Source organism: Mus caroli, chromosome 2, assembly GCF_900094665.2.
Source record: "Mus caroli chromosome 2, CAROLI_EIJ_v1.1, whole genome shotgun sequence".
Classification (NCBI taxonomy): Eukaryota; Metazoa; Chordata; class Mammalia; order Rodentia; family Muridae; genus Mus; species Mus caroli.
The window spans coordinates 103,986,894-104,012,632 of NC_034571.1; the positions used below are offsets into that span (position 1 = coordinate 103,986,894).

General features: G+C 36.8%; 1 protein-coding gene across 2 annotated transcripts in view; it reads right to left on the reverse strand.

Moving 5' to 3' along the window:
• Positions 1-25,739, reverse strand: part of Ano3 (anoctamin 3) — a 284,964-nt gene that overhangs the window by 206,094 nt on the left and 53,131 nt on the right. Inside the window, exons 1-3 of one of the 2 annotated variants that reach the window (XM_029474347.1) lie at positions 21,135-21,219; positions 17,933-18,127; positions 13,880-13,951 (exon numbers count right to left, since the gene is read on the reverse strand). In XM_029474347.1, the coding sequence (XP_029330207.1) occupies positions 13,880-13,951; positions 17,933-18,125 (265 nt within the window). In that variant the 5' untranslated portion in view covers positions 18,126-18,127; positions 21,135-21,219. Of the gene's footprint in view, positions 1-13,879; positions 13,952-17,932; positions 18,128-21,134; positions 21,220-25,739 lie in introns of those variants that run through there. The other variant, XM_021184432.2, reaches the window with a different exon arrangement.

The window sequence follows — 25,739 nt, forward strand, 5'->3', positions numbered from 1 at the left end:
AGGAAAGGAAAGGAAAGGAAAGGAAAAAAAAGGAAAGGAAAGGAAAGGAAAGGAAAGGAAAGGAAAGGAAAGGAAAGGAAAGGAAAGGAAAGGAAAGGAAAGGAAAGGAAAAAGGAAAAAAAGACGGGACTAAAATGAACATCTCTATGAGGATTGCCGTGTCACAGAACAACGATGTATGTTGCAGCTGACAACCTAGTGTGGAATCTACAGGATTTTCTCTGGGAAGCAACATCCTCATCACGGGTAAGATACAAGTGTGGTGCTAGGAGTGAACTTGTTTCTTTGCCAGTTTTGAGGAGAAGGCCCTAGCCTTTAGAGGATCACACATATCACGCCCTGCTCCCCCCACCCTCTGCCCCAAGCATCATGTGATGTCCCTCTGTACCTGCTCTCTTAGATTAAGGAAGACTGAAGACCCTGAGGGCTTTGCTCCTCCCTGTACTGGCCCATGGCAGGGGTGAGGCAGTGTGGAATTCTCAGTGATTTCTACAATATTGTCCCTCCCTCAGAATGGGAGGATATACCCACCATTCCATGAATTCCCCACAAAAATTTTTACCACTTAAAAATTTGCATTTTTAGTGTTCCTCAAATTTGGTCAAACAAAATATTCACATAATTATCTAGTCAAAGGATAAGCTCAAAAACAATCACACAAATGGCTGCCCTGTTGCTGAAGCTGGGAATGACTTCTATGAGAACTCAGTATGTCTGTGCTTTTTCACTTTTTTTTATTGGATATTTTCTTTATTTATATAAGCTTTAAATACACACCGGGAGCCATGAAAACTGTTTTGGACTTATCATTTGAAGTTGTGGGTAAATATATTTGTAATGATTGAAGTGAATCTTAACCATTTTTTAACATTACAAGCACCTAATTTGGATTCATTATTTTTTAAACATGGGAAGTTTTAGAAATGTGAATTTTGCAAAAGGGTTAAAGAACTCCACAGAAGAAAACCATGCTCATTAATATTATGAAAATGTATAAATTAGGTGATTTAAAACTACAATTGCCAAAATTGGAAAAATTTAAATGATTACAGTAATAAAACTATATAAGATATTATAAGTTCAATTACATTAGAAGCTACTCTACATAATAATTAATGAGATTATTAAGTAGGAAATATCTAAGATGGCTGATAATATCACAAAGAACTGTTGATGAATTTTACAAAAATTACATTTCACATGAACAAATATCTCATCAAACATAATATAGTTAGCCTTTTCTGAGAAATAATAGTCTTGGAGTAAGTTATATTATAAAATACATTGATAACAGTCAAACATGAATTTGACATGAATGACTGTACAGTACTTCCAAGAATTCAGTCAGTCGACTTGCTGTAGGGAAGAAAGCAAAACTACTCAGACATTAATTTCTTTAATAATTTTTAAAACATGTTATCTTATGACATATCTTATGAAGCTACCATGACATCAATTTTAGAATATGTAGATTATGCATTTCATCTCCTTACATACAATTAATAAAGTTATGCAAAATGCTCTGATTATATAATGGTTAAACTTATTTAATCTATCTAGAAGACTGCAGGAGAAATGATAATTTATTTACATTTGCTATTTGCTTATAGCCAAAAACTTCATAAGCATTGCTTCCTTTAGCTTAATTTCTTTATGGAGTATATTATTTTTGTTGATATTTAATAATAAAAGAAATAAACTGAGACTTAACTATCATGCAGAGTTATAATGCTAGTAAGAGATATATAAAAGTGAACCACACCTAGGTATTTTAAAACTCATATTTGTGAATATTAAACAATATTGCAAACTGGTACAACCACTCTGGAAATCAATCTAGAAGTTCATCAGAAAATTGGAAATAGATCTACCTGAAGACCCACCTATACTACTTTTGGGCATATACCCAAAAGATACCCCACCATACGACAGGGGCACATATGTTCATAGTGGCCTTGTTTGTGATAGCCAGAAGATGGAAACAGCCCAGATGTCCCACAACAGAATGGATACAGAAAACCTTGTTCATTTACACAATTAACTACTATTTGGCTATTAAGAACAAGGACATTTTGCAGGCAAATGGATGGAACTAGAAAAATACCATCCTGAGTGAGGTAATTCAGACCCAAAAGGACATGCATGATATGTACTCATTAACAAGTGGATATTAGCCAAACAAATGTACAGAATAGTTAAGATACAATCCACAGAACTCAAGAAGGTTAACAATCCAAAGGGCCCAAGTGAGGATGCTTCAATCCCACTTGGGAGGAAGAAGAAAGCAATTACAGGAGGCAGAGGGAGGGAGGGACCTAGGTGGGAGAGGGGAAATAGAGGGGAAAATGGGAACAATAAGGTATTGGGAGGGCAGGACAGGAGAGAAGCCAGCACAATAAAAGGAAATGTGCAACCTCAGTGGCAAGATGGGGACAGGGTACCCTCTAGAATGTACCAGAGTCCTCGGAGGTGAGAGACTCCCAGGACTCAAAGGGAGGGGCCTTAGATGAAATGCTCAACAGTGGGGAACTTGTAGAGTCCACTTATAGTAGAAATACAGGGCATTAAGTCGCAGGGTGGGGTTGCTACCCTGTAGTCAAAAACTCTGACCCAGAATTGTTCCTGTCTAAAAGAAATTCAGGGACAAATATAGAGAAGAGACTGAGGGAAAGGAGGTCCAGTGGCCGGCCCAAATTGGAATCCATCTCAGGGAGAGGCTCCAAGGCCTGACACTATTACTGATGCTAAGGTATGCTTACAGACAGGAGTCTTGCATGGCTACCCCTCCAAGAGTCCAAACAAGCACCTGACTAAGACAGATGCAGATACTTACACCTAACCAATGGACTGAAGTTCGGGACACCTGTGGTTGAATAAGGGCAGGCTGGAAGAAGATGAGGAGGAGAGTGACCCCATAGGAAGCCCAGCAATCTCAACTGACCTGGATCCCTGAGATCTCTCAAATTCTTAGCCACCAACCAGGCTCATACAACCAGGCAGCTGGTCCTCGGGCCCCTGATACATATACGAAAGAGGACTTTGTGGTCTGGCCTCAGCGAGAGAAGAGGTGCCTAACCTTCAAGAGACTTGAGGTCCCAGGTAGTGGGGAGGCCTGTTGTGGGGGGGCACACCCTCTTGGAGACAGGGGAGAGGAGGAATAGGATGAAGAAGGTGGAGAGAGCGAGGAGGGTAACAACTGCACTGTATAAAAATAAAAGTGATTTAAAAAAAGAAAAAGAAAAGAAGGAAAATCAGCTTCTCTAAGTAAATGATTTAAAATAACAGTAACACAAAAATCTTTCTTCATAAAACACAAATGAAAGAGAGGAAAGAAACTGTAATTAAGAAAACTGCATTGAATATCATTGGATGACATTGCAGAAAATATGATAAGGGGGAATGAAACAGGCAATAAAAGAACTGGTGGTGTCAGTTCAATAGAGGACAGTAAGGACAGGTGAGTACAGACATGAAGAGAAAGAGCAGAAAGTTACACACAAAACTGGAAGAAGGGTTAACCTGTTTCCAATAAAAACTGCAGATTGTAGACTTGTCTGGTGGTTACTTAAGATAGCAGAAAGTTGCCATTCTGGACTTTATTTCTTTCAGAAGTTACCAAATCCATGGTGCCTTTAACTTGCCCTTTAGTTTGAAGAAGATGGAGTCACTAGTGTTTCTTTTCTTCCTTGCCTTCCTGTCCTTTCCTTCTTTTCTTTCTTAAGTGAGACAAGTAGGATGCTCACCTGGGGTTAAGCAGAAGGTGATAGCTGACATTGGGGAACAATGGTACGGAGGCTGTTGGGGAGGGAATGGAGAGGCTCATGGTATGGTGTCATGTTAGAATGGAAGTGGCCTGTGGGTCGAAAAGATATCTGTGGCCATCCTATTTCTTTTACTTCTGATCTTGGAGACATTTTCTCTCCTCATTGAATAAATACATTTTAGCTCTGCAGTGCACTTGGGATGATTCTAGCTAGGATCCAGTACACAGCACAAGAAACTGTGTTACCTACTTGATTAACTTGACAATGCTAAAGACAAACAACACATTTGCTGATACAGTTATTGAAAAGTTGAATCAGGAGGAGTAGGTGGGAAAATAGTATCAAGTGAGGAAATACTGTAGCATTTTAAACAAGGTTGTCAAAGACTGCCACCCAGAGCTAACCCTGGAACAAAATCTCACTGAGGTAAGTGAACTTCTGTGGAAGCAGGATACAAGGAGAAGACCAGGTTTATGAGGTAAACTATGCCATCCTATATGTTCGAAGGCAACGGTAATGAGGCTATTGGGGAGGAAAGGAGGACACGGCATGGTGTCATGGTAGAGAGGCAGTAGAGGGAGTAAAACAGATTCTGTAGAGTTGTAACTATTGGAGAGGAGAGCTTTTATCTTTTAAACGGGAGACACAGAAACACATTTGAGCACTGTGGCATCATCTCTATTTTAACAAAAGTAATTCTGTAAAGAATAGACTGAGGTACTAAAGGCAGAGGAAAAGAGACTTGCAAAGACTAGGGAGAGAAGATGGTTTTGAATCAAAGTGATAGGGATGCTAATAGTGGTCAGAACAAAGGGTCATTTTAAAAGAAAAGAAAGACAATTGTAATGAATATAATATACGAAGGAAAGAAAGCAACAGTAATCTAAGGAGTCAGGGATGGCGCAATAGAAAAGGATGTCAGTTGTACTTATTATTTTACATATTCAAATTTCAGGTCAAAAGCCTTGTCTTTTAGCACTTATGATATTGAGATAATAACTTGAGGTCCTCCATCCTATGTGTGGCAGAATTGCTACACTGTCACTGTTCATTTATACTTGGGTTTCCTAGCCAATGTGTACATTGCCTTGTCATACAGCATGATGGAGATATGGTGAAGTTTTGGAGAAACAGAGTGTACAAAAGTATGTAGATGGGTTATATTATAGTTTCATGTGTTTATTAAATGTAAATAATGGAAGCACTAGATATTAAACATAATCCTCACAATGATATTAACCCAGAAAGCAAAGATTATATACAAATATGAAGCAAAGGTGTGAGACAAAGTTTGTATTTTTAAAAGTTTTATGTGATTTAATATCTGCTGTGATGAAGAATTTAAAATGAAAATGCTATTATCACAGGCCAATATGTACATGTATTTGAAAAGTTGGGTTTGAATAAAAATAACCATTCCTGGATTGAAGGTAGTGAATCTGGCTGAAACCTTTCTCTCCTCAACAAATATGCATTTTGTTAAAAGTTTTTACAAATTTGCCAAAGCCTCTCATGAGCCCAATTCGAAATTTATCAAAATATAAAGGAAAGAAAATTTACACTCACAAAAATTTCTCTCTACCAGGTGTGACCAACCTGTGGTCTCCATACTACACACATCTCTCAGTAGCCAAGTATAAATATGAGTACAGTTCAATCCAAAATCCTAAATCTATTTAGGATAATATGAGATTTTGACTTATAAAAACAGAATGGAACTATTTCCAAGCACACATTGTGTTGGTGACCATATCATTTTGCAATGTCCTTTTCCTTTACATATGTGCTTTTGGTTCCTTGATGTGAAGTATATTTTCCCTGTAGGGTTTTTATTCCTGGGTCTTCTGTCTTCCAATGATATGATCCCTGTGTCACCCAGAGTAGTATTGTCTGTTACCTCACCAGAGAATGTCTCATCTATATCTATATCTAACAAAGACTCTGATATTTCATTGTATTCAGCATGGCTTTATCATTTTTAATTTTATCATAATTTGTTATTCCATGCAGGAGCATATGTATTTATATAAAACGTATACATACAGACTATATAATAACTTCATATGTGTTTATCTTGAATTATAACATATGTAGCATAGATATGCTATATAAATATGCATTATATAAGGATGTATATATATACATATATATATGTATTATTATTATCTATGTGGTTTTATTATGTATGTGTATACTTAAGGGAAAGAGAAAATGGCTATACTTATTTCCTCCTACTGTAAGTGTCATCAGCACAGTGTTCTGCTCATATTTTATATTATAATATTCATCTCATTGTTTAACAAGCTGTGAGCTTTCAAAAATTGTTGAAAATTTGATGAGTAAAAAATTTAGTTACATAAAAATGTTTTAATTCACTTGGGAGGCAGAGGCAGGCAGATTTCTGAGTTCAAGGCCAGCCTGGTCTACAAAGTGATTTCCAGGACAGCTAGGGCTATACAGAGAAACCCTGTCTCGAAAAAAAAATGTTTTAATTTAGAATGAAATAAGTGCTCAGAGTATAATATTAATCAAGTATTTGATGCATTTTCACATATTATTTCAATAATCTTTTATTTTTCATGAAACTTTGTAAAACTCTGTTGTGGTGATTAGTGTCAATTGTCAACTTGACAGGATGTAGATGCACGTGGGAGAGAGACAGCTGGACATGCCTGCAGACTATGTTGTCTACCTCAACTGATATGCAAGGACCCATTTTAATTGTGGACAGGAACAGTCTCTGGACAAGGGAATCTGGGCTGAATAGGATGGAGAAAGTGAGCCAGACACTAGTTTAATGAGTGCAGATATGGTGTGAATATGGATATGATGTGGATCTGAGAGCTATGCTAAGCTACTGACAGCCCGACTTCTGTGTCATAATGGACTGTGACAGAGTTGTAAGTGAAAATAAAATTACCCTATGTTATTGTCATCTAAGTATTTTATCAGAGCACCAGAGGGGGAAAACAACTTGAGGGATATGTTAGGATAGGATTAAGAAGGAGAAAAGACAGCACACAATGAACATAAAATAGTTTAGATTTGGTATAGTTTTTCATTGTAGCTAAATCTTTTCTGTTATTCTTCCCAGAGGATGTTTGTATCATAACTGTCAGAATTTTAAAATTGTTTTAAGTTGGTATTTCTGCCAGGCTATCTCTGTGGGCAACAATGGAGAGGAACATATTGTGTTTGGATTCATGGAGTTAATCACTCCTTCACCAGTGGTTCTTCTGAAATAGAAATGAAATTTGCTAATGTGTTTTGGCTCTTATTAAAGACATTTCTTTTTATTTAATCCACTTCATTTGATAATGCCTTTCTTTCAGAATGCCTACAATATCATTTAAGTTACAAATAAAAATATCCTACAAACAGTCACATTACATTGTTACCCAAGGTTCCATCATATTTCTCCCCTTGTAAACTTTTTTTTTTTCACATTGTAACATTTCAGAAATTAGGATAAGGTTCACAGTACACATAATTAACAAATGTGGTAACTATCCACTTTCTTTTAAAAGCTCTTAGTATTTGATGTTGATGCTAACAGTTAATTGCATCTTAAAATTCAGGAATTTGAACACATAAAAAAAATTACTTTCAAAACTCCAACCATAGCAGCTTTTGCAATAGTTGATAGTGAGATGAGAGTTTCCATAACCAATAGAGCTCTCTCTCTTTTTTTAACCAATAGAACTCTTACTGCCTTTTAATTCCCCAAAGATCTAACAATATACACCCAGTAAAATAATACAGTTGGAAATTTAAGGAAATTAAACCACATGTTGAAGTAAGGAAGCTGCAAGAATGAAAAGAGAATAAGCTGTTGCTTTCAATAATTTAAGCTACATCTAGGCTTCCTCACTGTTACAAAGATAGTGGGCTTGCAAGAGTCTTCTTGTAAAAAATTTAGAGATAACAAATATTTACATGGATTCCTTCCTAATACTAATGAAATAATACATGAAAAGTGACCAGAAAACATAAAGTACTATATACACCCCCACACACATAAATATATATATATAATTTTTAAAAATTGAAAATATATTTATATTTTCTAATATATTATATTAATTATATATTATACACACTATATACAATATACAAATACATAAAATAATATAGTTTAATATATTTAAATTTACTTAGCTATATATATTATATAACATATTGTATATATGATATATTAGATAAAATAAACAAATCTATAATTTTTATATATGTTATATATGTGTGTTTATTATATATAAAGTATTAAACATATAAAATATAAAGAATTAAATATATATATTCCTTATGTTTGTTATTAATTTTAAATTCTACTACTAATAAAAGAATAAATTTTACAGCCAGTAGTCAGATTGTAATTTCAGTAGCTAGATTATCCCAAGTCTATGTATTTTTTTCATCACAATGCCATTTCATCTCATTGCTTCATTATAATTTATTTAATGTACATCAGGAGCACCAGGCACTCCTGGTGATGACCCTGTTGGAGAATTTTGAATGTATGACAATATTACCAGTCAGTTTCCCTAATTTGAAACTTTTCTATTTATAGGTCGTTACACTTTGTCTAAAATTACCACAATATCTTATAATGTATATTATTAAATTATAGTGGATTAAAGTTATTTTTATAATTTACATATTTTCTAATTTAATCTTATCCAATATACATTCTCTTTCTTGACTTTCCCAGAATATCTAATTCTAATCTGCTTGATATCCATATTATAGGACTGAATTAAATAATGTCTCCATTTCACAACTTAGAAAGCTGAAGCACAGATTGTGTGGACCCAAGAATTGGTATATAAGCTGCACCTTTGATTGCTACCATACTCCATCTTTATAATTATTACTCATCTGAAAATTCCCTGGGGAAAAGTCCATGGATCGTCCCAATAATGATTTCTCAGAGATTTAACATTGTGATAATGAAGGAATTAATGTATTCTTTGTTTCTGTACTTTTTAATTTGTCCATAACCACACACCTTGTTTCTGTATTTCTGTTGTGAGAGAGTTCCATTCAGGCTATTGATGGTACTCAGAGAACCCTGCTGTGCCTGTTGCTAGTGTTCACTACACATATCATCCAGGCTTCCAGTCATTCACCCAGTCAGCATTGAACTGTCAGTCACTAAGCAATTATATATCATATTTTCAATATCAATTGTTATCATTTTGTAAACTGGATATAAATGGAGTCCTATATAGTGTTTTATTATTAATAGATAAACAGGTGTCTTTAAATATCTGTGTATCAGTTAAACTTTCACATTGAGTAATATAAGAAAAGAAATTCTATAATTGAAGCATGATGACTTTTAGATCTCTAAATAAGTTCCTGTAAGTGAAAAAGATGATCATAGGTCATTGCTCATTTTTTTCTACTGTGCCAAATGGCATCCTGGGAGCAAAGCAGTGGTCTGCACTCTGAAGCTCTGTGTATTTGTTAATGTGCTCTGACTTATATCCATTCCTCACTCCTGTAACTAACCCTAAAATATTTTTGAACATGAAATATGTACCATAGACTATTCTTTATCATAGGGCTATGAATGCCTGTATGATTAACAAAGTCTCTGCATATTAATCCCAGGTAAGGATCCCTAAACAAACCATATAATGTTAAGCAGCAGTATTAATTATGAAGGAAAGCAATTCCTGTTGAAGCAGAAGAGAGCTGGGGTGGATCTGGTTTAATGTGAGGTCCTGAGATGAGAGCAAACTTGTGATGAGTGAAAAGCACATGAGTAATTTGGCTACAGCACTGTGACGGAAAGGATGCATTAGGAACTGGCCTATAGAGGATAGACCCAGATTTCAGAGGGCCTCTGAAGCCCAAAGTAAGTTATATTTTAAATGGAATGAGAAACCCTGGAGAGACTGGAGCAGAGAAATAAGGAGATTTCATTTTTCCTTCATCATGGCAATGTAGAAAACAGACTATAAAAATGCAAGAGTTTGTAAAGATCAGAGTCCAATTAGACACCTATTGCACCAGTTTAGCCAGGACATCATGGACTAAACTATGTAAAGGAGTGAATAGGGTAATCAGTGGTCAGACTGAATACATTTTGAAAGTCCACCCAAGAATACCGATTAATTGAACAAGTTTGACAAGCAACCTAAAATGCACTGTGACCCATGGCCTCAGGCTCTGGTCTCCATACTTTCTCTGCCATGATCCTTGAAACATGAGCCTAAATGACACCTCTTCGTTGAGTTATTTTTTTATCAGGATGCTTATCAAAGCCCCTGGAGAAGTAAATAACACATCAGTCCTGGTAGAAATGTAAGCTCTAAAGCAATAAAACTATAGTCTTTCTTCAGAGTTCTTACTTTGAACAAGAGGAAATATCAGTCTTCAAGGTGGAACAACAATATGAACTAACCAGTACCCCGGAGCTCTTGACTCTAGCTGCATATGTATCAAAAGATGGCCTAGTCGGCCATCACTGGAAAGAGAGGCCCATTGGACTTGCAAACTTTATATGCCCCAGTACAGGGGAACGCCAGGGCCAAAAAGGGGGAGTGGGTGGGTAGGGGAGTGTGGGGGTGGGTGGGTATGGGGGACTTTTGGGATAGCATTGGAAATGTAAATGAGGAAAATACCTAATTTAAAAAAAATGGTTGAATCTTTCTCAGAAGGTAAAATAAAATAGATATTATAGGTGAATGGATGGAAGGAACTGGATGGAAAAAGAAAGGGCTAGGGAGCCAGGAAGAGGATTAAGTATAAGGAGAACAGTAGAGAAAGAATGGAAATTGGGGGATGGGGGGAAGCAACTCAAGGACATTCCAGAAACCTGTGATTGAGAGATTTCCCAGGGTGTCTATGGAGGCTGCTCTAGCTGAGAATTGTAGCAGTGGGGAATAGGGATCCTGAAGTGGTCACCTCCTGTATCTAGGCAAGACTCCCAGTGGAGAGATAAGGATGGCAACCCATCCACAAACCCTTTGACCCAAAATATGTCTTGCTTATGAGATGCGCAGGGACAAAGATATAGCAGAGACTGGGGACATGGACAATCAGTGGCTGGCCTAAATTGAGACCTATCCCATGGGCAAGAACCAATTTCTGACACTACTAATAATACTCAGTTATGCTTACAGACAGGAGCCTAGCAAAATGATCCTATGAAAGGCTCTACCCAGGAGTCATTAGAAACAGATGCAGAGACCTAGAGGCAAACATTAGATAGAGCTCAGGGAGATTTGTGGAAGAGTTTGGAAAATAATTGAGAGATTTGATGAGAACAGGGACTCCAAGGGAAAACCAACAGAGTCAACTAATGTGAATCCTTGGGGACTGCAAGAGACTAAACCGCAAAACAAGAAGCAAGTGAGAGTAGGCTGGACCTAGACCCCAGACACCTATGTAACAGAAATGTAGCTTGGTTTTCACGTGGATCCCTCAACAATTGGAGCAGGGGCTTCCCTGAATTTGTTGCCTGCTTCTAGATCCCGTTCCTCTAATTGGCCCATATTGTCTGGCCTCAGTGGGAAGAGATGCACTTAGTCCTGCAGTTACGTGATGAGCTAGAGGTGGAGTTGGGACAAGGTGGTGTGTGTGTGTTTGTGTGTGTGTGTGTGTGTGTGTGTGTGTGTGTGTGGTACCTAATGGGGTCTCCCCATTCTCAGAGAAGAAGGAGAGGAGTAATGTTGGGAGGATCTGTTTGAATAGGTACTGAGAAGAGAAGGGGGCTGATATTGGGATGTAAAGCAAATTAATTAATTAAAAATGGAATATTAAAAAAACGATTCTGATGATTGGTACTACTACACATATTATGTGGGTGTTAAGAGATTTACAGTCACACAGATATTGGCAAATTTGTTGCAGGATATTTGATCACATCGTGAACCTTGAGATTGTTTTTTGTTTGTTTGTTTGTTTTATTTGTTTATGTCAAAAATAATATTTCTTCTTGTGGTGTAGCTCAGACCTTAGCACATACCTTTAATTCCCCTACCAAAAATATAGACATGACCTTAGTATACATCTTTAATCCAAAATAATGAAGGCACAGTTAGTTTGTAGAAGAAAGTGCCTATGTGTGAAAGTGGTATCTAATTGAGTGGCAGACAAAGTGACAAATCAGAGAAAGATTTGACAATAGCATATGACAAACTCTCATGAGAAGAGAGAGGAAAGGGAAGCTACTTAAGAGAGCAGCACAGAAGCCGGGCGTGGTGGCACACACCTTTAATCCCAGCATTTGGGAGGCAGAGGCGGGCAGATTTCTGAGCTCGAGGCCAGCCTGGTCTACAGAGTGAGTTCCAGGACAGCCAGGGCTACACAGAGAAACCTTGTCTTGAAAAATCAAAAAAAGAAAGAGAGAGAGAAGCCAGAGACAGGTTATATAGAGAGAATAAGCTAATCATAGAACAAGAAGACAGAGCAAGTTAGAGAATGAGAAAGAGCCAGAAGATTAGTACAGATTGTCAAAGTTATTATGAGGCCAAGCAGAGCAACTCAGGAGAGGGCAAGAGAAAGAAGCCAGATGGACTGAGAAGTTTTGAGATAGAACAGCAGAATTGACCAGGCAGCCAGAGTTCAGAAAGAATTAGAAAGGGTAAATTTATTCAGCAGTAGGTTTCAGAGGCTGAAAACTCTCTAGGCCTAGATAAGATTGTAGAGCAGCTAGAAGCTTCTAGGACAAGGCCTAAGTTACCAGACTGAGGCAGTAAGACTCCAGATGACAATTGAACAGGAGAGTAAAAGGTACTTTCATAAAAATTTCATTGTATTGGAGTTTTTCTTTTAAATATGATTTCTTTCTACCCCCTCCTCTGTGAGTGTTTATTTAATTTTACAGAAACCTCATTATTTCTTCAGCATGAATAGATCATGAAAAACTGACAAATTATGAAATATCAAGTGTAAGGTTGGAAAAGTAGATTGATGCTAAGAAACATCACATGGGTTGAGACCACAGAAATGATGAAACATGATTTTTTCCCATTATACTGGGTTTAGAAAAAAATGCTTTGCTTTTGAAATAATAAGTTTTCTAAAATTAGATCAGTACATTAAAATCAAAGCATTTTGTGTCTACAGAAACTGAAAATCTTAACTGGTACTAATTTAGTGAAACACTAATGGGAACTGTCCCACTGTGTGGGTGTGTAGAACAGAGAAGACCAAGTGTTTCCATGTTGCTTTGCTCCCAGAAGAGGAGCAACTGAAGAGCATGCTGCAAAATGAGGTACGATAGAAGGAACTTTCTCTTGTTCTGATAAAATGTTCCCTTTGAAGTTTCGTGTAAAATGAGCCAGATGACATTTTAATTAGAAAATTAATAAACTAGCCTTGTTTCTAGGCAACACAGATCGAAAGGTAATATAAAAAGATGATTAAATTGTAATTTTCAGAATGTTGTTACAAATAACACCGTTCAAGGTGTGCGGAATGCTGAAATGTCTTGACAATGTCATAGAAAATAGAACAAGATAAAAATTTTAGACTTTCTTCATCTTGTACACATTTATGTTTATCCAGGTACTAACAAAAAAAGGCATGGACATTCATGTCACTCTATGTTACCGTGATCAGAGAATTTCAACAACCCTCCTCCCCCACACCAGGAGTCTTCAATTTGTTCATATTTCAACTTGTAGGCAATTCAAACACACCAACAGTGTTTGCATAAGGAAAACTCATCATCAATTTCTGTTAGTCATAAATGGATTCACTCTGAATTTATAGGAACATATAAAAATGATAGTATCCACTACTGAAGAAATAGGACAGAAGTTTCAACTTTTACTCTCATGAAAAATATTGGCTGACAAAATTTGGTACATCTCATCATACCAGTGTCAATGCACTTACTTGTTTAGAATGGAAAGAAATTAATAAGAAAAATCCACTCACACTTTGTTATAGAATTATTCATTACAGCTTCCTTATACTATTTGAACTTTAAATTGTATAATAAATCAATTAATTATAAACCTCAGATTTTTATAATCGCTGCTCAAATTTTAAAGACAAAACACAAACATTTTTATCAAAAATTGTTCTAGGTTTGAAGAGTACACTGTATTCTTCAAGAAAGGGAACAGAGGAGAAAATACTAGAAATTAACTCACCCAAGCAAAAGTCACTGAGGTCAGCAAAGGAACACTTAAGGGTAGAGTCTTTTCTACTCTCCTCAGAAGTAACTAGGGAAAAAAACAGAGACACTTTGTAATTTGGAGGAATAAATACTTAGTGAGAAAGTGACTGTGATGTCTAAATGATCCTCAAAAAAAATGGTTTAACTTAATGTATTGAAGTTCAAAATATTTAAGCAATATTTAAAATTTAACTTATAAAACAACACCAACTTTTGTTACATTTACCTTGTTTATTATCTTAAACAATTACCACTTTGTCACACATCACTTTAAGTTGAATAAAATACATAGTATTGCTGTATTATTGAAAAGAAAATTCTAGTATTCTCAGGGTATACAGGAGAAGAAATCAAAGAGACTCATAATGAAATATATTTTCATAAAACAAACATCAAGAGGAGAATGGGAAAATATAAATATCTATTAAACAACAGAGTGTGGCTTGATTTTATGAATTGGGGTAGTCTATAGGCAACCCAGGTCATAAGTGTTCATGTAAGACACTCATGATGTCTTCCATGAGTGAATGTGTGAACCAGAGTATCTCAGGTCCTCATTTTCTGCAGTATGGCATCATGTTCATATGTCCTTAAATCTCAGACTTGTTCTGTTTTCAATACTACCTCATCCTCAGAAATCAACTCTTCAATTAAAACAGTTGGCGTTTCTTATTTTTAAATATATTAGTTCCATAACAGCTGGATTCCTTGCAAAATTTTCTTACATTCCTGAGATGTATTTTTGTCCTGCCCCTCCCATTTTCCACTCTTTCCCCACCTGCCTCTTACTGATCCCTTTACTGCCCTCTTACTGTCTTACATTGATTTTGATTTCTGACTCCCTCTCAAGATTCAAAGCTTGTTTGCCTCTCTGAGTAGGAATTTATTTCACTTAACATGATTGTCTTCAATTTTATTCTTTTTTGCTTATCCTGATGTAATAAGATCTCGTTTTATTGTCTGCATGGACACTATTCCCTTGTGAATATAGGTCACATTTGTTTATGTATCTATGCATTGATAGGTGTAAGATGGTTCTGTAGAAGCTATTATGGAGGCTGCATTGATAAACATGGGCATCTAGGTATCTTTACTATATGCAGAGTTTGATAGCTTTGGTGGCATACAGATATATTTCATGATGATTTTACAAATTAATTTGTATCCTAGAGTGTATGATTTTTTTAAATGTGTATCCTCCCCCAAAATTCCTTAGTGTGTTTTGTTTGTTCTGTTTTATGTTTCAAAAGAAACATAAAACAGATAGCCATTCCAAATGGAATGAAATGGAGGTAAAATATATTAGATTTTGATAATATTATTTATGTTTATTTTTTTGTTTTTAGTTTACATAGATTAATACCATATAGCCCACATTAGTTTTGAAGGAGTTACGTATTGGCTATGCTGATCTCAAATTAATGATTTTGTAGTCTCCCATGTCCACAGTGTTAGGTTTCAGTTATATTCTACCAAGCCTGGATTCTGGTGTACCTTTAAACTACATTTCCCTGATGACATCATTTATCAGATATTTTATACCTATGTGCTGTACATTCACTCCCCTGTTTATATCTACTTAGCTTCTTTGATCATTCTGATGATTTGATCCTTAAGGGTTTTTTTTTTCTTCTAATTCTTTATTCTGAAAATTAGCCTACCAGCAAATGAATAGTTGACAAAGACTTTCTCTTGTTCTGTAAGCCATCTCTTCCCATATTTTATTGAATTTCTTTTGTCAATTCATATTATTTTCTGAACCACTGAAGCCCTATTCAAGAACTCTATAGACTTTTAAGTGTTAGTCTTATTAATCCCTGTTATATTCAAAGTTATAGGTTTATACCAAGGTCTTTGATACATTCTGATTTGCTTTTTGTGGATGCTGAGACAGAAGTATGCAGTTTCACCTGCAAGTGGATACATTTTTTTCAAGTGTGTGCTAAAGATTCTCCTGTCTCTAACAATTATTTTTGCCTCATTATCTACAGAGACTCATTATCTGTTTTTAATATTGTGTCAGTGTCATGTTGTTGTGTGTGTGTGTGTTTTTAAATATGGAACTGTAGTGCAACTTTGTTTACTTGCTTCTTTGTTTGAGAAAGACAGTGTCTATGGAGAACAGGCTAGACTGAAACTGACAACATGGTCCATTTTGGCCTCAATATCAAAATCCTCTGCCTAAACCTGTCAAGTACTGTGACTAACAGCATTATATTGAGTAATAGTAGGCAAAAGTGGATACCCATAGCATTTTAATTGCAAAGAAATGCTTCCACTTTTGCCCAAATCAATAAAATGTTATTAAGTAATCAATTAATGTAATTTGTTACATAAAACCATATTCTTTTATTACTAATTTCTTCAAGAGTTTTCATGATAAAAGGGACATGAATTTTTCAATGGTCTTTTTTTGTGCTTCTATTGAGAATATTTTGGTATTCAGATAGTTTTGTTTCTTTACCCGATGTGCTGTGTTTATTGATTTGCATAAGTTGAACCAACCCTTGCATTTCTAGAATGAAATCAACTCTCAATCACTTTAATAGATTTTAGTATAATGCTTTTATTTTGTCTGCACTGGTTTCTGCAGGTCTTGTCTATGCTGCATATTCTTTTCATCCTCAGTATGTATTTATAAAACACTTGTGTGAGTTTCCTAATGACAGAAAGCCCTAGATGTTATTTTGTATTCTAATGAGTGAGTCTGTGCCATTATTTCAGAATGAAGATTATTTATGGATAGGATTTTAATAGTAATTAGTAAAGGTGTTTACTAAGTCCTGGTATTTTGAGGATTAATTTTATTATTGGTTGTTTAAGATCCTATGTATACTTTTCCTTCTCTTTTATTAAGTTGGAGAGTTCATAATTTACTAAATGCTTGGTACTTTTCCTTATTACTATTTAATTATCTATTTTTCAAACTAGGTTTAACTTATCCTAAAGTTTTATGCTTGTGTATGTATTGCTTAATTTTTGTGTAAGATTCCTTAGAGTGTCTTCAGGCGGTGCTTTTTATAAGGAAATAAAATTCTTTATTGCTGACTGATTCTTGAATATGGTCTGTAAATCACTATCAGAGATGTCCTAACAACAGTGATATAAAATATGGGCCCTAGGATCTGGTGCTTCACAAGTTGAGCTTATTTTCCCCTTAACACACTCAATATATGTTCAATTGCTCCTGGGATAGGCAACCTCTAAAGCAAAACAGAATAAACATAGCTAGCCAACAAGCTGCCTTTCCTATGATTCAAACACTGTATTGTTCTCCTTTTGCCAGACTTATTCCTAAAGAGCTCAGTAAATCCTAGACAGATGTAACAAAGCAGGAAGAAAACAATTGTCAAAATTATTTACTCTTTTCCTAACACAATTAGTGATATTCTGCCGTGCTTGCAGACAGCCTAGCATAACTTTGATCAGATAGGCTTCACTCAGCAACCGAGGAAAATTGATACAGCGACTCATAGACAAACAATAAGTAGAGTTTGAGGAGTCTTGTGGAAAGTGGAGAAGAAAGATTGAAGGAGCCAGAGAGATCAAAGACATCACAACAAAACCTACAGAATCGACAACCATGGGCCTATAGGGGCTCAAGGAGATGGAACTGCCAACCAGAGAACGTGTATGGGACAGACCTAGGCTCTCTGCACATATGTAAAAGTTGTGCAGCTGAGACTTCATGTGGGATTCCTAAAGTGGGAGCAAGGACTGTCGAAGACTACATTGCCTGCCCTTCCCCCTAACTGAGCTGTCTTGTCTAGCCTCAGTAGAGGAAGATGAACCTAGTCTCACTGCAGATTCATATACCAAGATTGGTTGATATCCATGGAAGACCTCCCCTTTTCTGAGGAGAAAGGAAGGAGGGATAAATGGGGAGAGAGTGAGTTGAGAGGTAGGGAGAGGGAGGAGAGGAGGGAGAGAAACTACTCTCAGGATTTTAAAGTAAAAAATAACTTAGTCAATTTGTAAAAAAAATAGTCACTCTTTGTAAATGTAATAAAAAGTAGCTGTCACTTACCATGTTCAGGCTTATCAGCAGAAAGAAATGTTACAGAAGTTGGAGCCTGAGATTCACTCTCAGTTGACTGAAACAGTGAAGCAGATTGACTCAAGCTTTTTGAATGAGCATAGCTCTGGGCCAGGCAAGGCAGGGATCTTCTAGATGGTTTTAATGAAGCTTCAGTTGTTATCTCACTTTTGCTTATATTCATACCTATAAATAAAAGTAATGAGTATTAGCAATGTGTCAGAAATCAATAAATGCATTTTACACTGGTAGTTCCTTAAAATAAAATATCTAGATGGTTTTAAAAACTAATTGGATTTTTTTTTTTTTGTCAAAGGAAGAGTCGTATAGATATGGCATCTAGTTGAGCATTCATCATTTTTTAAGAGTTCTAAAACAGAAGAACATGGACAAATAGTTTTGTAATTATGATGGTAATTTTTAGAACTCTCAATGTGTAAACTTAACTGTTTAGGATTGCAAGCAGAAAAACAAAAACAAAACAAAAACAAAAACAAATTTATTCCAAATTAGTGAGTGTATTGAAAAGATCCTGTATTTGTATTTCATCTAAAACACATATGATGAATTAAAAATTATTTTAGAAGCTTTAAAAAATATGACACAGGATAGTACCAAAAAGTGACCAATGAGCAGGGATAAGAGAGAGCACTGCTCTGTTCCTATATTAGTCGCTCCCTTCACAGAGAGCTCAGTCTGATAATAAAGTCAACCTTTAACTAGACTCTTCTTTTTAAAAGTTGCATCTTCCTGATGGACAATAATGCTGAACATTTACATAAAATTTATTTTAAAATGTTTTATAAAATACATTTTGGTCATACTCCACAACTCTTCCTAGATCCTTCCCACCTCCTTTCCCACCCAAATTTTTGTTCCCTCTCTCTCCCCGCCCCTTCTGTCTTTCTCTCTTTTTCTCTATCTCTTTCTCAAAATATTTCTTTCCATCTCAGAATAAAAAAGATGGATAAACCTAAAAGTTTAGATTGTATGTGGTTACACTTTAAATTATTTTTATGCAAATAAAACATGGAACAAGCAGGTGTGAATTCACAATTGATGGAAAAAAATGCACCCAAACTTGTAGCTTTCTAGGGCTTTTTTTTTTTTTTTTTTTTTTTTNGGCTGTCCTGGAACTCACTTTGTAGACCAGGCTGGCCTCAAACTCAGAAATCCGCCTGCCTCTGCCTCCCAAGTGCTGGGATTAAAGGCGTGTACCACCACCGCCTGGCTTTTCTAGGGCTTTTTAATTAAAATGAAATATGCTTTTATTTTCACAAAGAATACTCTAAACCACCACTTTAAAAATTACATGTTCGTTCCAACTGAGAAATAAATGATGTTTTAAATACTAAAATCAAGAAATGACAGAGAAAATTGTCTTCAGATAATTTTGATATCATTGAGTCTTGTCTTATATATTATTTTGCTTAAGAGGGTCCAATTTAGAAACTAAATATTTGCCTCTTGTCTCTGGTCTTTTGGTAAGAACTTTATATTAGAAATAACAGAAAATATATGTAAAAAGTAAATGTTCTTTCAGGTAAAGTTAAGGGAGATGCACAGACAAAAGTTCAGGAGAGCTGAGCATCAGAATATTGGGCAGAAAGTTAAGTGCTCTTAGAATCTCTATAGTCTTGGACCTCTTGACAAGCAGCCTTGACAGAGTGTGTGTAGTAATAATGTTTTCACTATAACCCAATGACTTTCACAGAGCTTTACAATAGAGTAACTTCTGAATTTCCCTTTCTCATAATATTTAAATGCAAGTGGAAGGGTCACCTGTTCCTTGAGTATGTATTGAATACTTTATTTATGAGGATGCTTATATACTAATACAGGCTGAGAATAAATTAATTATGATTGTCAATACAGTGAATGCATTATATTATTTGCCTTGCTCTTGTATCCTTCCTTCTTTTCTTCCTTCTCTCTCTCTCCTTTCTTTCTTTCTTTCTTTCTTTCTTTCTTTCTTTCTTTCTTTCTTTCTTTCTTTCTTTCTCTCTCTCTTTCTCTCTCTCTCTCCCTCTCTCTCTCTCTCTTTCTTTCTTTCTTTCTTTCTTTCTTTCTTTCTTTCTTTCTTTCTTTCTTTCTTTCTCTCTTTCTTTCAGCAGGTGCCATTTATGCACTTGCCCTCCTCAGTACTCTTCTAACATTGAGTATAAAATGGTAGGTAAAGCCAATATACACTTCAGTCTTTTACATGGCACTTATATATTTCTGTAAAGTCAGACATTTGCCGACTAGACATGTATATGCATAGGTACTGTTTATGATACTATGAGCATGGAAGCAATGGTACATAATGGAAAATAATATAAGGTAACAATGCTAATCATAAGACAGATTTCATTGACTGATCCACCTTTTCTTTTTCTACATCTTCAATATGATGTTTTACCATTTCCTAAACTACTGATGTTTCCAAAGCTACTACAGAGAAGCCAATATGAGTTATTCACCATTTAATGCCTAATATTGAGAGTTGAAAATTCTACTGTTCTCAGGTTTATAATATCTTTTTGAAAGCGTTTCAACCCATGATATCATACTTCCAGTTGTCATGACATTACATTGTCAATGTTAGTCAAAGCCCTCTTGACTAACATTCCCCCATACCAATTGAGACATCTTTCATAACAGCATTATTAAGACTTGCTCCATCTCTTGTGTGAAAAATCCAAGAAACAAGACTTAGATATTAGTCTCAAGTCTTACATCTGGGAATGGTGGCAATCAGGGGTGGGTGATGTTAATTTGATTTAACAACTTTGTTCTTTGCAATGAAATGCTACTGCTTCTTTGTCTATTAAGAATCTTCTTTTAGGAAAGTTTGCTCCTCCCTCTTTAATTTTCATTTAGATCAAGAAAAATATATGTGTATTGTATCAGACTGCTCCAAGGATGAGGATGGGTAATTCAGAGTATAGAAGAAACTTCAATAAAGGAAATGTTCTATTCATCTGGCTTAGATTAAGAAAAACTAGCAAAGATTGAAGCTCCCTCTGAGTTTCATGGATCAGAGATCTTTATGATTCTTATTCATCATGGAATAAACTATGGGAACTTGGAGACAGCTAGCACTAAAAGAAAGAAAATATAGAAGAACTTTGTGCTAAGTTTTAATATACAACCCTAAGAATACAGACACAAGAGACTGGCAAGATGAAGCTAAGAAGACACATATACCCACCTGTCCCTTGCTTGTGCTTAATCTCACAATGGATTCCCCTGCTAAAGCACCAACATTACTAGAGACCATGGCAACTTCAAGGTTTTGCACTTTTCCAGATATCTGCCTATAGAGCACTCAGCATAGTGGTAGAAAAACACAAGATAAAAGGACAAATGAAGATTAAACACCATGCATGTAAAGATGCAGAACTTTAGAGAAACTTCCCATCTAACTGTTACCAACAGAAAGCAACTCAAGTACTTCCATCCCAGCACAAAATTGAAGCTCCTCCAATCCTTTATTGCCTCTCACCCTATACTATAAATAACCATTTGATTATAATATCTTAGAATGTACATCAAAGGCTCTGTTGGTGTTTAATTCAAGGCAGAATAACAATGGAATGGTTTGAATCTACAGAAAGCTTTAGTATCCTTGACTAATGTTTATCTTTGTTTTCTATCTTAATTTTCAACCATTAGAAAGGACTTTCTACACTCAAGTCTTTTTTAAATAAATGCTTGATTTACCAGCCCAGAAGGTGTTATTGTGAGAGATATAGCCCTGCCACTTCTATGCCATGTGGTGGCATGGGCAAGGAAGACCCATTGCACACACACACACACACACACCTTGACTCTTGTCACTTATTGAAGACAGGAGAGCTGGCCCAGAGGTCATGAAAGCTGAAGAGCTGTCCCTGCTGCAGCACTCTGGAGAGCAAACCTCATGCCTTGACTGGATAGTAAAGCTGTTCTTGGTGTAGAAAAATGGTGAACTGGCCCTCAGGGTATGAGAGTGGGAGTGCTGGCCCCTCAGCTTGTCTGCTTTGTGGTGGTATGGGCAAGGGAGAGATGACCTCCCTACACAATACTCTTTACCCCCTCACCACCTATGGCAGAATAGAGAGATGGCTCCAAGGTCATGAGAGCTGGAGCATTAACCCAGTCCCTTGCCTGCTTCAGCACTTGGGAAAGCAGGCTCTACACCTCCCTTGAGCAGCACAGTAAAGTTGGTACTGATAGTGTGGGTGCACTTGAGCTGGCCCCAAAGTCCTGAGAGTGGGAGAGCTAGCTCTGTCCCTTGCTGGTTATGGCATTGGAGCTACTAGCCAGGACAGTAAGTGCTGGAGAGCTTGCCCTGGTGGTAGTGGTGCAAGAGAGCTGGTGGGCTGGGCTGACCAGCTCAGATATCACCCAGCCCAAGATACAGGGCTTTGAGTTGGCCCCCTCCAACAGCTATCCATCTATAAACTGCTGAAGCACATGGAAGGAGCTGGTCCTGAATATCCAAAGCTGCAGGATCTCCATGACACAGGGCAACAACAGAATATCTTAAAGGAGTTCTTGTGAGGAACCCATATTGATATTGTAGCAGAAGCCAGAGGCCTCAAACCAGACCAATGACTCATTGCAACAAACATTTACAAGCAAAAATTTGTGAACAAAAGGTTAAATTGTGGGATATACTGGGACATACTATGGCACACTACAAAAATCTTTCATAATGAGAGGAACAATGAGGGGGAGGGGATAGGTTGTAAGGGCAGAGGGTGGAAACAAAGCAACAAGGAGAAGAGTGGGATTGGGGTGCATCATGTGAAATTCACAAAGAATCAATAAAAAGTTAAATAAAATGTACTTTGCTCTTAGCAAGCTGGGGGCCTACAAAGGTCTGTACTAGGCTCAGTATTTTTATTTGACTTCTGAGCGAGTGATTCTTGTGCTTGCTCTTGGGTTCTTTTTCTTCTGTGGATTTGTCTTGTCCAACTTTGTTGTGATGGTTTTTGATTCATCTTATTTGTGGGTTAAAATGTGTGTGCTGCGTCTGGTCTGCCAGAGGCCGCTCATAGAGGTGGATGCATGGGAAGTTTGACTGTATGCACCCCATGCCACCACCAGGCAGGAGTTGGGCTGTGAGAAGCCACAGGATCCTGCTCCAGGGGTGAAGAGGCACAGTCTGAGATCCATGCGGAACTGTAAGAATTTGGCTTGGATTCTTGGGCACCACAGTCTCCTTGAGAATGAGTGGGGGCCTGTGAGAGCTAGCTCTGGCCCTAGACAAAGGAAAAGGAGAAAGAGGAGAGGAGAGTGCTCTGGGACAAGAGTTCTTGTCTTGCTCAGCGAGAGGCTTGGTGGCTTGGTGGAGACTGTGGCCTAGAAAGCAGAAAGGCCTCCTACAGGAGATTAGATAAGGCTCTTTTGAGGAAGACTTACTCCATTTTTCCAGCACAGTGATCCTGATGAGAAGAGGCAGTCAACGGTTTCAAGGCATTTATTATTATGGTGGAGTATTATGATGAGTGAAACTGTAACCATCTCAGGATGGGCCTGAGGTTAGGGAAGGGAAGCTAAGAGGGTAGTAGAGGCAGAGAAAGGCAGAGAGAGGGAGAGAGGACAGAAATGGAGGCTAGCCTTGGCATGTGGAGAGAGGGGGGAAGGGAATGTAGAGAGAGGGGATACAAGAGGGGCAAGAAAGAAAGGAAAGAATAGGAGAGTAAGAGAGTAAGAGAGGTTGGAGGGGGTAAGCAACCCCTTTTATAGTGGGCCAGGCCTACCTAGCTATTACCAGGTAACTGTTTGGGGTGGAGTCCAGACAATACCAGGGGTTTGGGGCATTGCTCTATGTGGACTTGATGGCCACAAAATTATGGAGCTGAGGCCTCATGTCAGGATCCTAGTGTCTGGGAGCATGGCAAACTTCCTTCTGTCCCTTGCAGAGTTATCTGCTGGGTCTCCAGGGTTTTAGTGTAGCTCAATCAGAGAGCAGGCTGTCTTTCATGGTCCCACACTTACTGTATTTTATTTTGTTTAAAAAATGCTTTGCCCTTTCCCTCTACAGCTAAATTGCATATAATTGTTGACTTATATTGTTTCCTTTGTCAAAGAGCTCATTCCACTACAAGTCAGACATCCTAATAGACTAATGTTTCTTGTTATATGTCCTCTTAGCAGCATATTCTCTGCTCTGATAGACTTTATGCCATCTGCATTTTTAGTGAGCTTATTATTCAGCATATTCTTTTCAAACATGGAGCATATTGCACGAAGATAGGATTCATGTTTATCTTGTTATCACACTGATATAGTTTGAGTCCCTGACACTCCACACATAATATCCAAATGAGTATTAAGTAGTACAGGAGTAGAAGAGACAGAAAAAGCTCCACAACCCGAGAAAGACTAAAACCCAAATGAACATGAATCATTCACTCTGTAAAATTTTGAAACTTAAATGAACTATAATGTGTCTTCAACAACTGTGCTTTAGTTTAAAAACAATTTTAGATTAAATATTAATTTCACAATTTAATAAGATTTTATCTTTATCATTACAAGAACATTGAACTAGGGAGTTATATAATATAAATTACTTAGGATATTCACAAGAATGAATTCATAGGTTTGCTGAATTTTTTACGTTGTTTTTTTTTTCTATTTCATCAATTTTTCATTGGTTTTTATTAGTTTTTGCCATGTACTAGATTTGTGTGACAGGTCCTTCTTCCCCACAACAACCATTACTTTCTTAGTACTGATGGATTTATCTAAGAAATTACCAATAGAACCCCATTGCTTTTAAAAGTTGCTGTGATTCTAAGGATCAAATTTTATTGCACAGAAAATAAACAAAACAAACATGCCAAAGAGAAATCAATAGCACAGATTTTTCCCCCATCAAGTTTCAATTTTGTCAACTTCTTTTTTGTTTGTTTGTTTGTTTTATTGGGTATTTTTCTCATTTACATTTCTAATGCTATCCCAAAAGTCCCCCATACCCTCCCCCCACTCCTCTACCTACCAACTCATACTTTTTGGCCCCGGCATTCCCCTGTACGGGGACATATAAAGTTTGCAAGTCAAATGGGCCTCTCTTTCCAGTAATGGCCAACTAGGCCATCTTTTGATACATATGCAGCTAGAGTCAAGAGCTCAGAGGTACTGGTTAGTTGATAATGTTGTTCCACCTATAGGGTTGTAGATCCCGTTAGCACCTTAGGTATTTTCTCTAGCTCCTCCATTGGGGGCCCTGTGATCCATCCAATAGCTGACTGTGAGCATCCACTTATGTGTTTGCTAGGCCCTGGCATAGTCTCACTGGAGACAGCTATATCAGGGTCCTTATCAGCACAATCTTGCTAGTGTATGCAATGGTGTAAGCTTTTGGAGGCTGATTATGGGATGGATCCCTGGATATGGCAGTCTCTAGATGGTCCATCCTTTTGTCTCAGCTCCAAAGTTTGTCTCTGTAACTCCTTCCATGGGTGTTTTGTTCCCAATTCAAAGAAGGGGCAAAGTGTCCACACTTTGGTTTTCGTTCTTCTTGAGTTTCATGTGTTTTGCAAATTGTAATTTATATCTTGGGTATTCTAAGTTTCTGGGCTAATATGCACTTATCAGTGAGTCCATATCATTTGAGTTCTTTTGTGATTGGGTTATCTCACTCAGGATAATGCCCTCCAGGTCCAACCATTAGCCTAGGAATTTCATAAATTCATTCTTTTTAATAGCTGAGTAGTACTCCACTGTGTAAATGTACCACATTTTTTGTATCCATTCCTCTGTTGAGGGGCATCTGGATTCTTTCCAGCTTCTGACTATTATAAATAAGGCTGCTATGAAC